Below are 17,238 nucleotides of genomic sequence, written 5' to 3' on the forward strand. Positions count from 1 at the left end.
GAAATGATTAGTTCCCTTTTGGGGAGAAGTTCGACCTACCTATTTGTAAAACGAAAACCTTCCTGTCAAGGCAAACGCACAACGCACACTTTCCATGTAAGGCAAAAAAGGCAAAACGAACCGCACGCGTTCAAACCTGAAAACGAACAGTTCGTTTCGACCGTGCAGAATCTTCATGGGCTAATTGCTTGGCTTACAGACTTGCGAGAGCGATGAGAGTGGTAGCGTTAGATAGAGCTTGGTCAAGGCTTTCCTTCTGTAGGATCAGATGGCGCCAGACCAATGTAGTACATTCGAGCAGAGAAGAGTACCCTTCACATGGCGCGGACGGGAACCGCTTTATAAGGCATTGTCTGCTCTGAAAATAAAGATCCCTCTCTTGCCTTGTTGACTTCCTTGTCTGTAAGTGAAAACAAGGGTCAAATATTGCACTGCGTCCGGTGATACGGCTGTTCGTTTTTTTATTCCTTACGACTGGGCAGCCAACATCCAACTTGGCGCCATCTGATCCTACAGAAGGAAAGCCTTGACCAAGCTCTATCTAACGCTACCACTCTCATCGCTCTCGCAAGTCTGTAAGCCAAGCAATTAGCCCATGAAGATTCTGCACGGTCGAAACGAACTGTTCGTTTTCAGGTTTGAACGCGTGCGGTTCGTTTTGCCTTTTTTGCCTTACATGGAAAGTGTGCGTTGTGCGTTTGCCTTGACAGGAAGGTTTTCGTTTTACAAATAGGTAGGTCGAACTTCTCCCCAAAAGGGAACTAATCATTTCTCTAAATCGAAAGTCTGGTCGGACGCAGGTTAATGCTCAGTGGAGTCTCTCTGTTTACTGCATATTTCCGCCGTCTTCTCTTGATCTACCATGGACTCCATCAGTTTGCATCGCTCATTCATCATCTCCCATAGTATCTTCGTTATTTAGCAGGAGTGCGCCAGACACTGGAGGCGCACAATATTCACTTCTATATCGGTTACCATGGACAATAATAGCCTCGCCATCCGCAATATACCCGCCTATGGACCCCGGACTTGTCGCAGGGAAGAGTCCGTTCAAGGTCATGAGCTCGAAGCTAGTGAACCCTTCAATTGGTTAGTCTCGCAATCTCCCTCAGACATCGCCTACCCACAAGATAGCGTCCACAATGTCGACAAGAAGAGAACAGCAGCATCGTACAAGGACATATTGAATAATGTTCTAAACCCTTTGAGGTAGAGATGTGCTGCTCTCATCAATTATGTAGCAATTATCTCCTCGTTTTTTTTCTTTTCTTCATTCTTGCCTCCTAATTCTTGACTGACACCTGCCCCCTTTTCAAACTAGTCCTCCAAGCAGTTCAGACATGGTAGAGCACATCGAATTAGAGCATTTGCAGGAAGGTCGTCAATCTGACCAGAAGTACCAGCAACAAGGCTTTAGCCATGGTCATCACTCAGACAGTGTAGGAAGCACATATTCCTCTGAGAAGGCTGTGGAGGACCTTTCTCTTTCCAGGTGGACTACGACACAAAGTCCGGCAACCCATTCAGGAGCATCCTCGACAGACAAACGAACATTGCACACCGCACAGGAAATGATACGACTTGAGCGGATACGGGCGTCAGTACATGCCTTTTTGAACCAACGATTCTCAGTGCACGAATACACTGTTCCTCGACTCTTTATTGTCTTGCCTGACGACGAGATTGATGTCGACACCTCAGGCGAGTATGCGGAAACAGCACCGACGGCGGTAACAGCAGATGGGACAACGGCTGATGCAGATGGAACAGCAGCAGGAGCCAGCAGTTTCCCTACATCTTCTCGACATCGACTTTACTTTTTGTGCGAGTGCAGCCCCAGTTTCACATTACCCCTTGGCAGCGGATTAAACCATCTGCATATTGCCAAGCATGCGGGATACCCAATCGACCCGGCGCGGCAGGATGAGTTCTTTCAGTGGTACGGCGACATGATTCTTACACTGCTCTACTTTCTCAAGTATGGCGATGATCTCACTGAAAATCCCTCTGCCGCCTCTCCACCAGTATCTACACAGAACCGGCGACAACAACCAGGACAGGTACAACAACAACCGAACACATTGTACTCAAAGGATGCAGGCTTAAGGAGTGTGACACGGATATCGAATCTGCGAAGGTCCGACTTGCCAGACTCGATCGCTCAAGGGATCGAGAATAAATTCGATAGGATGATTGAGTATCTTGAGCGACTGCGGACAGCTTCTACAGAAACAATCGACAGGGCTGAAGAGGCTGATGATGGGCGTGGCTCCGCAGAAGAAGAGAAGGCATTCCAGGGACTCGTCAGCCTGTCTGATTTGCACCGACTCTATTCTTTTCTGGGGATTGCGGACATTCACAAGCGGGCACAATCTGGACAGCTGGGGAACTTGTACCGAATCAGCAACGTGGAGAGCCAGGTCAGTTGGGTGTGTGTGTATCATTACCGGTGGACATTTCTCGAGAAGAACATCGACGAGTTTGAACGCTGGGTCGTCACCCGCCGAGGCCTCTTCGACAAGCAGTCTGGATCTGTCTCCATTACACTCTTCTCTGGAGCGCACATGCGGACCTTCTGCTCCTGGATTACCAACAAAGTTGCACCGTCACTTGTGGAGGCCCATATCAAACTGGGCTGGCATTTCGGCAAGAAGGATCTCTGGAAACTTGCCAAGACTCTAGCCAGTTCAACAGTAACGGTGCTTTCGTTGGATGGGGGCTTGTACGCCGAACACTCAAAGTACAGGGTCTTGCACAAGAAGTACGATCCGATCCTGCATCTGCTCACCTATGGACAGCTGCATTCGCTGGAAATTTCACGCTTCCCATCATTGTTTTCAAGGCTATCAGCAAGGACTACTAAGGCGCTGTCGATTAGGCGACTGGAGTTTGGACCCGGAATGGAAGTGAACCCGAAGGATCGCAGGGTGTTCAGTAATTTCATCGCCTCGTGCACGTCGTTACAGGAGCTGATTCTGCCAGAACTAAATATTTCGGACCCACAGATGCAAGCAATCGTGAGCGGTATCCGAACAGTCACCTCGCTGTCGATGCTGGATCTGTCGAAGAGCCGTCTCAATGACGGTGCAGCCATTATTCTCGCTCAAGGATTATTCAAGACCAACATCTGTAACCTGGATCTCTCGGGGAACGAGCGCTTGACGGATGCGGGTGTCGCTAGGGTCATTCGAGCCATTGGGCCGCGATTGACAAGTCTGAAGATGGCGCAGACGGGCTTTGGAGACGTGGCAGCAGCAGCCTTGGCAAAAAGTATGGATGGTATTTCAATCACCAGCACATTGCAGGACCAGTTGAATCTTCAGCAACGGCTTGATATCGCAGCCATATCTGCTGGACACCGACCAGGGCTCCGTCTAGCGGTCGACAACCCGCTTTTCGCTATGACTCCCAGACCGCGGCCGGAGGTGCGTGAGAAGACGCATTCGAAGGGACACCTAGTCTATTTGGACATCGAGGACAATCAATGCACAGTGCAGGGATTCAGGTCGTTGGCGAGTATTAAGTCGAGACTTTATTTCGTATATCTGAATCTCTCTGGTAGCAAGGAGCTGCAGGATATGGAGTGTGCACAGATTCTGGAAAGGGTCGCAAGTTCCGCAATGGTCACCTTGCGACTTGCGGGCACAGGATTCAGCGACCAATCGGCAGAGGCCCTTTCGAAGGCACTTCTTTCACGCTTTCCGAACAATCATGAGGGGCATTCGCGGATACCAGTATCATGTCAACTTGAGGAGATAGATTTGCGGGCTTGTCCGATCAGCTCAGAGGGACTCTTGGCGTTGTGTAGGGCGCTCGCTCAGACACGGACGTCCTCGTGCTTGAGGACCATGGACATTGGGCATTGCAGGCAGGTACACGACCATGCCATGCAGCAACTCCTCAGGGCTCTCGTTATACCAAACGGGTCGACTTGGGCTCCTACGATACCAGGAAGAAGGAGACCCAGTCGAGTGGACTTGGGATCACAATCTTTGACAGCAATAGGATCCGCTAGGGGGAACATGAACTCGTCTTGGGGACCACAGGATTTTCAGGATGATCGGGGCGATAGTGGGGGCCGAGATGGAAGCAGGGCAGGGATATTTGGAAGACAAGGATCTAGATGCCAACTAGTTCGATCGGACTCTGACCCAACGCCGCACTCTACTATATTTACTGGCGGTGACACTACAGTCTATATCGATTCTGCAGGTCAATTCAGCTTAATGCCTCCTAGGATGCCCTTGCAGCCGCCGATGGGGTTCTTTACGAATCTGCGACAGCTGGATCTCAACAGTACTCGAGTTGGAGACGGCACCGCCTGGCTCTTGGCCCAGGCGCTCCTGCAGTCATGGACCATGATCAGATCACTCACAATCTTGGATGCGGCGGATATGACTGTTCAGGGGATGTGTTTGATCATCGACGCACTCTGCGGGAACTCCACTGTGCATGATTTTGGCATCGGCAAGAGTGGTGCGATCCTGCAGTCGGATTTGGACCTCTTTGGAGCCGGACTCGTCAACCTAATGGAGATGAACAAGCGGATCCGGTCACTGACTACGCTCGGTGCTCCTCTGGGCTCGCTTGCCAAGGGGTTGTTGCTGAATCAGTCCCTCCATTCCGTCTATCTTATCCGGTCCAGGGGTCAGTTTGAGGATCTGCAGCTGATGGGCCAGGCGTTGTCGCTCACGCGATCGTTGTTGGTCTTCTGGATGGGAGGATCGGACGAGTCGCTTCTGGGTCCTCTCAATCAAGGATCTGACGAGCAGCAGCAGCCGATACAGGGCATTAGTGACTCACCTTCGACTTCGGCTCCTTCATCACAGCGGGCACAGTTTCAGCAACACCAGCAGCAACAGGAGGAGCAACAGCATGAGAACATGTACAGGAACTTTCATCTGTTGCACAACCAAAATGACGATCAACAACACCATCCGGAGCGTTATCACCACCACCTACATGGAGCCCAGCATTCTCAATCTTTGTCCAAGAGTATCGAGTCCGTGCTGAAGAAGACGTTTGGGTTCCAGCCAAAGCAGAGCAAAGGGAAGCAGCAGGCATCCGCAGAGGGAGACCATACAGCAGAATCCTCTACGCCTCTTTCCCCTCCTCCTCATAATCTGCGTCCCCTGCCAAACGCTAACCCAACATCCGGGGCCAACATCGCCAGCACAGGAAGAGCGGCTATCACTGGAGGCAATGCAGCGACAGCCTCAGGTCCATGGACGCGGCATCCGATTATCGAGGGCATTCGTCGGAACTACAGCTTGATCAAGGTTGTTCTCGACACCTCGACCCTATCTCCTGCAGCAGCAGCAGCAGCGGCAGCGGCCGCCACCGGGGCGAATCCCACATGGCACAATTCGCAGGCTGGCAACGCACAGGGGGTCACTCAGCAGCAGGAGCTGGTGCAACAATATCAGTTGCAGCAGCAACAACAGCTTCAGAAGAAGATCATGGTGAATCGGAAACTTCTGAGGGAGCGTGGGCGAGTTGGATGGGAGGAACTGAAGCTTTTAGGGGTCGATGACGATGTCATACGCGAAGTCTGCCAAGATACCCGGCAGCTATAGTCATCTAAACTACTTTCATAATATCAATTCTTTCAATGCGTGCAGAGAGATATGCATGTAACCTGGCCATCGCTGATAGAGAATTGATTGAAAGAAACTGCGACGAATGGCAACTTTGGAGAATGAACCGTACCATGACAAGCAGACTGTGTGCATTCTTCCATTCCGGTTACTCTGTTGGCGTTCATCCTACCAATAAATGTGTTTTTTTCTTTGTGCAGGTCTGCTTCTATACCTGCTGAATCATTTTTGTTTATTTATTCATGAATGGATGATAGATAAAAAAATCCTCGCGAACGAAACGTCGGGGGAGAGGGGAGAGGGGAAATGTACATATATAAGAGAGATACACACAAGAATAAAAACACTCCTGTTCCTTTAGTGGTGGAAGAGACGGAGGGTGGTGTGGGCCAAGACCATGTTGTGCGAGTCCGCTGCAGCAATGACAAGGTCATCCTGAATAGATCCGTTGGGCGCAGCAATGTACTTGACACCGGATTGGTGGGCCCTCTGGATGTTGTCTGTGAAGGGGAAGAAGGCGTCGGACGAGACGACGACATCCGTCAACTCCTTCATGTGGGCCTCGCGCTCCTCAGCAGTCAAGGGCTGGGGCACAGTCTCGAACTGGGCCTCCCATGCGGCGCGCTCCTCGCCCTTGCCAATCTTGTCCAGGACATACAGATCAATGGCGTTCGACTTGTCGGCACGCTTGGTCTCCTTCTTGAAGCCAAAGTCAAGGATCTTAGGGTGGTGGCGCAACCACCAGTTATCGGCCTTGTCACCGGCAAGACGCGTGCAGTGGATACGAGACTGCTGGCCCGCACCGAGACCGACGACCATGCCGTTCTTGGCGTAGCAGACCGAGTTGGACTGGGTATACTTGAGAGCGATCGTAGCGACAATCAAATCGCGGATAGCACCCTCGGGCAACTAATTGTATGGACAGAAAATGAGGCTAGAGTGTGAGCAAAATGGATCGAGCATCCAAGGAAGATACGTCCTTGCATTCAAGGCAATCTGACAAATCCTCTTACGTCCTTGTTCTTGGTGACGAGGTTCTTGAAGAGGCTGGCGTCGATCTTGGCGTCGTTGCGCTTCTGCTGCAAGGTGAGGCCATAAACCTGGCGGGACTCGAGTTCCTGGGGCTCGTAGCTGGGGTCCATCTGGAGGACAGTGTACTTACCGCCCTTCTTCTTCTTCAAGAGCTCGAGGGCATCGTTATCGTAGGCAGGGGCAATGATACCATCCGAAACCTCACGCGAGATGATCTTGGCGGTGACCAAGTCGACGGTGCCGGAGATGGCGATCCAATCACCAAAGGAGCTCATACGGTCAGCACCACGGGCACGGGCATAAGCAGTGGCGACGGGGCTGAGGGGCAGCTTGAGGTCATCAACATGGTAGACCTTCTTTTCGACATCGGACAGAGGAACAGCGACAGCAGCGCCGGCGGGAGAGACGTGCTTAAAGGAAGCGGCGGCAGGGAGGCCGAGAGCCTGAGTGAGCTCCTTCACAAGGGGCCATGCGTTCAAGGCATCAAGCAAGTTGATATAGCCGGGAGATCCAGACAAGACTTTTGGGTTGGCGTCATATTTTGGTGGGAACAAGTAGGGAGGGCACGCCAGTTGGAGAGGCGCATGAAAAAGAGAAAACGAAAAATAGTCATCAGTGTTTTCGTCTTAAAAAGGAAAACAGCGGGGTAAAATCATAACAATGAAAGAGAGCATTTTTCAAAGCCCGTTCGCCCGTGTCTGGTCAACAAAATAGTACCTTTGATGGGGAGGTCGCCGTTCTTGATAAAGACCTGGGCAGGCTTCTGGTGGGGGTTGGCTCCGTAGCGGAGCGTGAGCTGCTGGGTACCGGCGGCATACTGCTGGCGCAAGTAGTTGGAAATAGCCTCGTCGTACTCGCTGGTCTGGTTGAATGCCTTGAGCGCGAGCTTCTGGCGGGTCTCGTCCGAGACCTTGTTGTGCTCCTTGAGCTGAGCAATGACGGTGGCGTAGTCCTTGGGGTCAGATAAGATGCTAACGCGAATGTGGTTCTTGGCAGCAGCACGGAGAAGAGTGACACCACCTAAAAACATCAATTGGAGTCAGTGGGTTAACAACAGCGCAAAGTCGATTTTTTTTTATGCAATTGCATGTTTAGATCAAGTGATAGCCTTACCAATGTCGATCTCCTCAACGGCCTCAGGGATGGTGACTCCCTCCTTGGCAACAGTCTCCTTGAAGGGGTACAGGTTGCAAGCAACAATGTCGACCTTCTCGATAGCCTGAGCAGCCAGATCAGCCTCGTCCGAGGGGATGTCGCGGGCCAGAATACCTCCGTGGACAGCAGGGTGGAGGGTCTTGACGCGACCGCCCAAGATTTCCGGAGCCTTGGTGATGGCAGAGACATCCCTACGTTGCCCCAACCAGATGCAGTAGATCCATTAGGGCACATACTGTGATCAATTGCTCCAGAGGAACACCGATTCTCTTTCCTCTGCATGTGCTGCTTCAAACAACGAGCCTTACTCGACGGGCAATCCAGCAGCGGCAATGGCCTTGGAGGTGCCGCCTGAAGCAAGAATGCGGATGTTCAAGGCGACGAGCTCCTTGGCAAAGTCGATGAGACCAGTCTTGTCATAGACGGAAAGGATAGCTGATATAGCCATCAGCGTCAACAAAAAAAAAAAAAAAAAAGCGGGCAACACGAGAAATAGTTAGGGATCGCTCAGGTTGATTCGATTGCATCTTGGTCTGCCTTGAGAAATAAACATGAACTGTCGCTTTGTCTTTACCGATCTTCTGGGTCATGGCGAAAGGTCTGCAGGCGTTGAATCGGCGAGGTGAGGGAGGTTCGAGTGAAGAGGAAGACGTCGAGAAAAACACAAACACATAACGAATAACGAACGCTTCCTCCCATCGTTCATCAGCAGTCACCAGGGACCTTATCACTCCTTCCCGCACCTCAATTGAAGGACTCTGGTTCTGACAATTGAGCCAAAGCTATACCCATTCGAGACCTGGTACCTTGCCTCTGATGATTCGCCCGAAAAATGCGGAGTAACCCCGCTGAACGGACACTCAATTATCGTTTAGCACTACTGGTCGTGCGGGGAACATCTGACGTAGGCTAGTGGTGCTAGTGAGTCATATAGTCTTCCTACGGGGCCACTTGGGACTCAAGGAGGATCACACGCGAAGCACCTTCGTAGGACCAAGTATACAAAGGAACCTCCGAGCATGGTTTGATACATAGCTGTGTACCAGGATAGAACTCTTGAAACGCTGTCGATACATCCGTCAGTTTATATTGCTTCAAATGCACGTGTACTATCGTCAATGCAGTCGTGCCAATGCCTTTTTGAATTTCTTTCTACTCTCTCATCCTCGAGCGAGCCGAATCAATGCCGCGTTTACGAAGAGAAAATAGATATGAAATAGATATGTTTTATTACTATTTCTTGGTATCATTGTACTGGACTTGATCGATAATGTTCCAATAGTTCTGCATGTAAAAGTCGTGTGTTGAAATGGTCATTTGGAACTCTGACTCGAGCGCTTTATCCTTGACATTTTTGAGCATATAGCGCTGTAAGTTCAAGAATAGGTGAGATAGATGAAAAGTTAGCGAGGGAACTATCATAATTCCATACATAGCATGTCAAAACAAAAGGCTATATCATGACTTACTAATGGATAAAATAAAACACCCACAAATGACATACAGCAAAAGATCTTAGTCCAACTGCTTCTCATAAAGTTGGCGATCGGTGAGGCGGAATGGACGACGACACGGTTGTTGGTGATGGGATACGAAATCTCGATCGTGTAGTGGTAACCAACAGACCTTATCGCGTGCGTAATACCTCTAGTCAGAACCTCATAGTCCCAAATGACTTTCTATTAATACCAATAGTAAAAGAAGAAAAAAAAACGCGTATGAATGAGTAGCATGACAGTGCGATATAGGTTGATTTAGTGCTATATCTTTACCTTGTTCATGAGCAATTCCTTGAACGGATTCTCATCCTCGACATGTCCCTCGATCACCTGGCGCAATGTTGGTTGGCTGCCAGTCTTGGGATCCGGTAAAGCTGTGATTGTGCCCGAGGAAGAGATATAAGGAGTGAGATCAAGGTCGATCTTGAAATCGTTCACCTTAGCCTTTTGCTTCACAGTCCTGCGTGTCCCGTCCGCATTTATTTCCTCCGAAGTTCGTTGTTCGACATGAGACCCTATTTTGGCACGCGAAGAAGCAGCAAGTTCAGTGTTCCGAAAAAAAAAAAAAAAAAAAAAAAAAAAAAAAAAAAAAAAGAGAAAAAGAAGGATAGTGTCGCACGCTTACCAGAGATCAAAACGTGCATCAAGGGCCGGTCATTGTGCGCAACAAAAAATCGGTACAGCTGGTATGGGCCATCCAGTAATGGATCTCGCGTCTCGACTCCGCGTTGAGATCTTTCGAAAGATGCCTTAGAAACATCTTGACTACTCAGGAGGTCCGGTGCGTTTGGAATGCCTACCGGAGGGGCACTGGGAGGCAGCGGTGCAAAAGCTAGGGGGTTCACATCTACTCCTGGCACTGCAGATGATGATGGTACCGCAGATGGTGAGGACAAATCGGTAGCCCTGGACGTTGATTCTGGTAAAGATGAAAATGGTTCTGGCGGAGCTGATGGCGGGGCAGAAGGATTAAATACTGGAGGGGGTGGAATAAATGGCTGTGCTCGACTCCTTCCCGACCCCGAGCTGAACTGCTTCTCGGATATAGAGAGGACTGAAGATTCAGGGGTATCTTCACTTGTAGTTCGTACGCCGGGTATGGGCGGTGGCGCTGGTACTGATGGCGCTGACGGTACTGTTGGAGAACGGGGTATCGGTGGCGGCGCCTGGAATGATAACGTCGGGCCTGGAGGTCGAAATGAATGTGGAAACCCAAGGAACCCTTGAAATCCTCCTAGGGGGCCGAACCCACCTGGAGGACCAAATCCAGCAGATGGACCGAATCCGCCTGGAGGGGGACCAAATCTGGCAGATGTACCGAACCCACCTGGAGGGGGACCAAATCCTCCAGGGCTACCGAACCCAACTGGAGGGGGACCAAATCCTCCAGGGCTACCGAACGTTGCAAATCCTCCTGGTACGCCCGGGGGCGGAAATGATGGAATCTGGCCATGTAAAGGTCCTAGAGGAAATGGGACTCCTGGTGGGAAAGGTGACGGACCTAATGGAGAGGTGCCCGAGCCCATTGATGACTGCGCCAAAGAAGGTGCCGAGGCTGTCGACGCAGCTGATCGTGCTGTTGCGGCAGAGGTCTCTCCTGCAGATCGATCGAACGACGCCTGCGCATGGCCGTGCCGATGTGGGTGTGCATTGTGGGAATGGTGGTGTCGATGATGTCTGTGCCCGTGAAACGAATCGTGATGTTGGCCTACAAAATGACTGCGATGGCTGCTGGAGCTGCTGCTGTCGCCTACAACACTAGCGACTGCGTGGACTCTTGGCACTCGAACAGGTCTGAGGGGTGAAGACTCGTCGTGTCCGTTAGCGTTGTCCTCATCGCTGTCGCTGTCGCTGTCGCTGTCGCTGTCGCTATCGCTGTTCTGGATCGCATCATTGAAGTTGAAACGACGGTCTGCTGCAGTGTTGCCGGACTGACTGTACTGCAGTTGTTGGTGCTGCTGACTGGCAGTCGCTGCAATTGAGTCGTCTTCGATATGAGCGATGGCTTCCTCGTACGACGGTGGTAGCGAATCCTCGAGGTCGTGGTTGTCTGGCTGCAGTCTGCTCTGGTCCTGGCTCATATGGGTGTTGTCTTGAATCGAATCAGATGAAGATGCAAAAGTGAGGTGGTCGAAGACAATGATTGGAGGAGACGTTGCTGCTCCCTGTTTGCCAAGCATTTTCTTTTCTGTTCTGGGCACACTCTCTCTCCAACACTAACTGCCGCTAAAACCTTAAATCAGGCATGGTCTGCACATACTGCTGTCGTAGGATGCCATAATGCCAGTGGCACTGCTCAATGGCTTGACGATACAACTGCATGCATTTGACACTCGCACACCGCCATGCTGGGTCACATCCGATCATCCTTGGTCCTTGGTATCAATGCGCACAATAGGTACCTGCCTACGAGGATCATACCCGGATGCCGCTCAGCCCAGCATCACCTGCTTCGCCTTCTTTCTACGCGTGTGATGTCATTGGCTGCCCGAACAACAGGTCGGGTGTCTCGCACAAGCGCCCCCAACGAAAAACCAACCGCCACCAACGATCTTCCATCGTCGGTTCCCTTTGTAGTCTTTCAAAAACACCACCATCCTTCAAAAATGTCTTGAGGAAGATTGGGGGCTCCTTGCTTCCTTTTCTTTCTTTCTTTCTTTCTTTCTTTCTTCCGTTAGACAACCCATCTAAATAACATAGACACATAACAGCCGCCAGATCAAGAATTCAATCAATACACCCACAATGCAACTGTACCAACTTGGAATCGTAGGTGTCGTTCTGCTGGGATTTCTGGCGTCCAGCCTTTTCACGATCTCCAAGAAACTATCCTCTCTACGAGAACCGCTTGCGGTATGGAACACGGTGCACAGCCTAGATGTATTGCCGCTCCGAATGCGTAGCTGGATATATTCTCTTCTAGTCGGGATTGCGAATCCGTATTCACGATCAATCAACGTTCGAATCACAGAGGTTCAAAAAGGAATAGTTTGTGGTATCATGAAGGTAGATAGTTAACAAGAAAATAATGGGCAGCAGCGAGCTTGGCACACGCGTGAGATCTAGGATCGCGTCGGCCCTACTAATGCTATGCCCTTGTCTTTCTTTCTTGTCATAGGAAACAAGAAGTACGTCGAATCGATTCAAGTGCGTCCATGCTGGAGCGCTAGTCACTTTCGGAGAAACTATCGGCGGCCTTGCACTATTCACCCATCTCGGAAAGAAAGATCGAGCCATTTTGACAAACATCAATGTCGAGGTATGTCCAAGCAAAAAAAAAAAAAAAAAAAAAAAAACACCATCTCTATTGCTATGATAAACATCGGTTTGTATCATTTACTGCAAGTGGGCGCTTTAACCAAAGCCATCGCTGCTATGGTTCTTAGTATATAAAAGCTGTAAGAGGACTTTTAACAGCGAGTTCAGTTGTACCAGCTTTCACAGACACCACGACCGATAAAATCATTACTGAAGTCATCATCAAAAACGCGGCATTCGACACAGTGGCAAAACTCACGTTGACATGGAAAACAGATCTCAAGGGCGAATAATAGCAAGAGCAATGACCCGGATATATGCTGCCTTCTTCTCACAACGCAACAGAGTTCTTATGTCCTTATTGTTGTATATGATGCTTGCTTTTATTTTGTGATGGTTTCCCAATGCTTAATACCTTCTATACTTTGCTCGAGATCCAGATCGCTGCCTTGCATCCCTGCTTGATAGCGTTGCTGAGGAGTTCGTGTTGTGGTGCCTACATTTTAAATAGTAAATCAGCAAAAATGAAGTCTTTCCATCATTATTCTCTTGGCGGGCGTCCAAGATATTAGGGTGGCCATCTGGTTCACATACCTTTTGAGCGTCATGCTCCAGGGCCGTCTCCAAATGCTCCAGCTCATCATCGCGGAATTGCTGTACCACCTACGATCGAAAATAAAATGTAAAGGCCGGTAATCAATACACGAACTGAAAGAAAGCTGTCCAAGACAAAGGTACAGTTGAATTCCTCGTCCACATACCTTGCGTAATTCTGCAATATCTGGGTGATCAATCTTGAGCAGCTCCCTCAGTTGACTATCCATTAAAAATAACAATATGAGACATTAGGTTACAAAGCGTCCTGAGATTGTACAGCATATCCACCATGACCTCATTTGAACAGCAGGGCGTTCACGTACTCGTTGTAATGTCCACCGATCACGGTCTCAACTGCTTCGGTGCAGGCCATGGCTGCCTCCTTGCCCATTAATGCGGTGCCTGCGCCGAGTGCGAACCCAGCCAACTCCCAGATGGGTCTCAAGGCTGTAGGTCGCACGCGATATTGACTGACGATACCATCGAACACCCTCAGATGGTGCTTCTCCTGGTCCCACATATGCTATTTAAAAGAGAAAAAATAAAATAAAATGGCGGCGATAAGAGTTCTGAGCTCAATTACTTCGGAGGACGATGGTAATAGGCCATGACTTGTTTACCTGAAGCAATGGGCCGACCTTCTTATCAGATCCCAGAACAGCATATTGGCCACGATAGATCCAATTGGCGCCCAGTTCTCCTGCCTGGTCGACACGGATCATCTCCTCGAGTAGTGCACGCTGTTCTTTGGAGAGGCGAAGTGGAGGCACCTCTGATGTATCTGAGGAGGTAGAAGAGCTTTGTGTGGCTGTATCACTGTTATTGTTCAAGGACGAAGCAGGAATAGCCTGTCGCGAGGACACTGCTGTGCTAAAAGCACGAGTTGGTGTGCTATGCCTTGACAACAGCGTGAGCGCTGCCTTTGAGGGTCGAAGGGCGGTCCGAAGAGTAGGAGACATAGTGGGTATGTAGGACAGTTGCGGTGAAGGGTGTTCAGTTCAGGAATGAGAGAGCTGAGGAATGTAAGAAAAGGTTTAAGGCGTGTCAAAGGTGCGGGTGTTGTTCCCGTTTCGGGCCAAAGTCAGTAATTCTGAGGCGTGACTTTACTTGGAGGCATCCACATAAATAATTTCTTAGTGTGCAGCGCTGCTTGGTTCCTCCTCTTGCAAACGTACTGGATTCTTGTAAGAACTCAAATCTTGTCTGAAGGAAGAACATTGGAGCTTGACAAGTGATCTGAGCCATACATCCATCGACCGGGCGCATTCGATCGATCCATCGGTCAACCAATCCACCGCAGTACCCATCCATCCATACTGGACGATCAATTGCTCTCGATACTCACTGTCATCAAACACCACGGATATATCGCACGTTCAGGGGCGGTGCGGCAACCAGATCACAGATGGAGAGCCATCATTCCAGATTCAACACAGAGACAACTAGACCCTTGAGCCGTATATACCGTTGACTCTGCGGATCAGGGAACAGCAAGCGCGAATCCTTAGAGACAGTGTTCAGCAATACCGTTCCTATGATCGTCGACTGCGATCGTCAGCCAGGAGACCTGTACGAAATCTTCAACACCTCCTTACAATCACTGGGATGCCGTAGTCAAGAGTGGCAAAGTCAACCTGCCGGAGTCGCCCTATCCTTACGCATTGAACTCGCCGTAGTCGTGTCGGACAACCAGGATTGGACAGGACCTTTTTTCTCAACCACACTGCGAGGTCATATCCGGATAAAACGGCTGACAATTGCTTTTGTTTCTCTTTATTCTTTTTCCTCAGAACCATGAAGTATCTCGCTGCCTACCTTTTGCTTACCATCGGTGGTAACGCTACCCCCTCCGCCAAGGACATCACCGCCCTCCTTGCCACCGTCGGTATTGAGGCCGAGTCTGCCCGCATTGAGTCCTTGATTGCCCAGCTCGCTGGCAAGGACATCAACGAGGTAAGAATCCAGTTTTTTATTTTTTTATTTTTTTATTCTTTTGCTGCTATACCTCTGCACCAAGAGCTATGGATAATGGTCAGACCCGCTCAAGGCACAATTTTATTAATTTCGTCCGTATTGATTTTCGTTCACCTATAGCTCATTGCTGAGGGTACCTCCAAGCTCGCTTCCGTCCCCTCTGGCGGTGCCGCTGCCGCTGCCCCCGCCGCTGGTGGCGCTGGCGCTGCTGGCGCTGAGGAGAAGAAGGTGGAGAAGAAGGAGGAGCCCAAGGAGGAGTCTGATGACGATATGGGATTCGGTCTCTTCGATTAAATACTTCAATCGATTCTCCCTCTCAACGCCAACCCTTGATCTTTCCAATAAAAACAGCTTGATCATGACGTTTTTCTCTCTCCCAAGGTTGACTTTTCGGACTGGAATCGTACATTGTGTGAACGTCGTATAGGACATTGTAAAATATTGACTGCGGTTCTTTTAATATCAAGATCAAACGGGAAAGCTTCAAGACAAAGCCAGCCCTTGCTATACACACTCAAATCAACTGCTGGGTGTGCAGCGCGCCTCAATTTGAGTACTCCTAAGCCAGTATGTGCGCTGATTGTGCCTCTGCTGCTTTTTTACAAGCAGTTAGTGCTCTTTGTCAAGAGGTCCGTGCTGCTTCCACAAAAGGTTTGTGCTGTTTCTCAACAGGTTTGTGCTGGTTCACCAACAGGTTCGTGCTGCTGGTTCACCAAACCTGTTTTGCATGCAGCTCATGCCTGTTTTCCTCCAACACGTGCTGAAAAAGCACCTTTTTTTTTCAGCTCAGAGACTAACTGCCTTCCTTCAAGTACATTTGATTTGAGGGGGTATATGGAAATTAGTTGGCTGCCTTCAATTGACTGCCTTCAGTTGGCATGTCATATTGTATGTAGTTGGCTTTAATTGGCATCAACTAAAATCAATACATCCATCTGGTGCCCCGACATTTTGGCATTCGATAAAAATGTCGGCGGCAAATTTGAACACGTTTTTTTTTTTTTAATCCTATCTCATTATGCGTTGTAATCTCCACAAGTAAGTCCCCTAAAACATTCACTTTTTGTAACCCATACTCTGGCAAAGCGTATATCTCGACCTTGCGGCGGTCTTTTTATTCGGGCGCGAATAAAAAAAATGCGTTCAGAGTTCAATTGCTGTTTTCTGTGGACGTGCTCAATTGAAATTGGAGAAACGTGATGATGGGATAGTTCATCACATTCTGTGGGCATACGTGGATGTATAATGATAAAGGGGTGCGTATATAGAATTTGATCTGCAGACATTCTTTCGGCGAGAACAAAAGGGCCATTTAACCCTACGAACTTACTCAAAGGAAACACTTAATGACTGAGACGCATTCGGGAGAAGCATTCTGCGATTAGAAAGGAACGCGCAATACTTTCCAAGCATCCAACGTACGTGGAGAACCGAGAATAATGCCTAGCGTCAGCTTTGTTCGTGGAATTCCACGGCCCCATTAGTTATCAAAGATGAGCGGCACTCGAGTATTAAAGACATTAAACAAACGGAGGATTGTGAATGCTACCCGTCACTGAATGGATCCTGATTTGTCCTTCAAAGACACCTTTCTAAATGTGCCTCGTCTGTCGCGCGTTGCTCATGAGAATTGTACGACCAATGACGGCACTAACCACGAAGAAGAAATACACAGATAAAGGATTTTGTAGAATGTATGGCAACCATGAGAAAAAAAGAGCCTTGCATTGTTATATTCTTTGCTGTGCGCCATACAACCGACCCCCCCCCCCTCCCCCTTGCTCCTAGCATTATTTGTTAATGTAACCATTCTGAGGATGCAAGGCTGGGCCACCTTGCTGTGATTTATAATCACCTCAAGTGCTCCTAGTCTATCTTCCCTTTGCACACGTGGAACGATTGTAGTTATTGAGAATCGCAATGGCACTGCAGCAGCCTCTGGTCAAACAAATAATCATTAGAGAGAGCGAAAACTTTGGCACGCGAACGTACCCACGTACAGGAAACTGTTGACCCAGCTGTCTGTATATTAAACCCCTCGGAGCGCCCCTCATGCTGCCTGAAGTAAATTAATACAGTTTTCGCAGTATTTTTGGCTGACAAGAAGATGTACGTGAAGTCGAGGG

The 17,238-nt window shown here is 49.5% G+C and overlaps 6 protein-coding genes across 6 annotated transcripts; 3 read left to right on the plus strand and 3 right to left on the minus strand.

Moving 5' to 3' along the window:
* The first annotated feature begins 846 nt into the window (after positions 1 to 846).
* On the plus strand, positions 847 to 5,801 carry BC939DRAFT_291351 (uncharacterized protein). The gene is made up of 2 exons (XM_051551295.1): positions 847 to 1,209; positions 1,322 to 5,801. Exons 1-2 carry the CDS (start codon positions 977 to 979, stop codon positions 5,574 to 5,576), a joined length of 4,488 nt encoding a protein of 1,495 aa, XP_051408516.1. The 5' UTR covers positions 847 to 976; the 3' UTR covers positions 5,577 to 5,801.
* BC939DRAFT_427696 (phosphoribosylaminoimidazolecarboxamide formyltransferase/IMP cyclohydrolase) lies at positions 5,802 to 8,427 on the minus strand. Its single transcript, XM_051553192.1, has 6 exons — positions 8,359 to 8,427; positions 8,093 to 8,219; positions 7,743 to 7,975; positions 7,347 to 7,649; positions 6,611 to 7,149; positions 5,802 to 6,506 (listed from the first exon to the last, which is right to left on the minus strand). Exons 1-6 carry the CDS (start codon positions 8,372 to 8,374, stop codon positions 5,955 to 5,957), a joined length of 1,770 nt encoding a protein of 589 aa, XP_051408517.1. The 5' UTR covers positions 8,375 to 8,427; the 3' UTR covers positions 5,802 to 5,954.
* A 542-nt stretch (positions 8,428 to 8,969) lies between these two features.
* Positions 8,970 to 9,579, minus strand: BC939DRAFT_462736 (uncharacterized protein). The gene is made up of 2 exons (XM_051557164.1): positions 9,254 to 9,579; positions 8,970 to 9,152 (listed from the first exon to the last, which is right to left on the minus strand). The coding sequence occupies exons 1-2, from the start codon at positions 9,317 to 9,319 to the stop codon at positions 9,018 to 9,020; spliced, it is 201 nt and encodes a 66-aa protein (XP_051408518.1). The 5' UTR covers positions 9,320 to 9,579; the 3' UTR covers positions 8,970 to 9,017.
* A 2,383-nt stretch (positions 9,580 to 11,962) lies between these two features.
* Positions 11,963 to 12,945, plus strand: BC939DRAFT_291393 (uncharacterized protein). The gene is made up of 3 exons (XM_051551296.1): positions 11,963 to 12,289; positions 12,402 to 12,542; positions 12,670 to 12,945. The coding sequence occupies exons 1-3, from the start codon at positions 12,029 to 12,031 to the stop codon at positions 12,832 to 12,834; spliced, it is 567 nt and encodes a 188-aa protein (XP_051408519.1). The 5' UTR covers positions 11,963 to 12,028; the 3' UTR covers positions 12,835 to 12,945.
* On the minus strand, positions 12,890 to 14,189 carry BC939DRAFT_462741 (putative ubiquinone metabolism-related protein). The gene is made up of 5 exons (XM_051557165.1): positions 13,759 to 14,189; positions 13,462 to 13,661; positions 13,303 to 13,357; positions 13,136 to 13,204; positions 12,890 to 13,037 (listed from the first exon to the last, which is right to left on the minus strand). The coding sequence occupies exons 1-5, from the start codon at positions 14,095 to 14,097 to the stop codon at positions 12,960 to 12,962; spliced, it is 741 nt and encodes a 246-aa protein (XP_051408520.1). The 5' UTR covers positions 14,098 to 14,189; the 3' UTR covers positions 12,890 to 12,959.
* A 743-nt stretch (positions 14,190 to 14,932) lies between these two features.
* BC939DRAFT_401332 (60s acidic ribosomal protein-domain-containing protein) lies at positions 14,933 to 15,406 on the plus strand (the record flags this gene model as incomplete). Its single annotated transcript, XM_051552600.1, has 2 exons — positions 14,933 to 15,091; positions 15,233 to 15,406. 2 exons carry the CDS (start codon positions 14,933 to 14,935, stop codon positions 15,404 to 15,406), a joined length of 333 nt encoding a protein of 110 aa, XP_051408521.1.
* Positions 15,407 to 17,238: the final 1,832 nt, after the last annotated feature.

This window comes from Gamsiella multidivaricata (genome assembly GCF_025024155.1).
Source record: "Gamsiella multidivaricata strain RSA 2152 chromosome Unknown BC939scaffold_73, whole genome shotgun sequence".
NCBI classification, from domain to species: Eukaryota; Fungi; Mortierellomycota; class Mortierellomycetes; order Mortierellales; family Mortierellaceae; genus Gamsiella; species Gamsiella multidivaricata.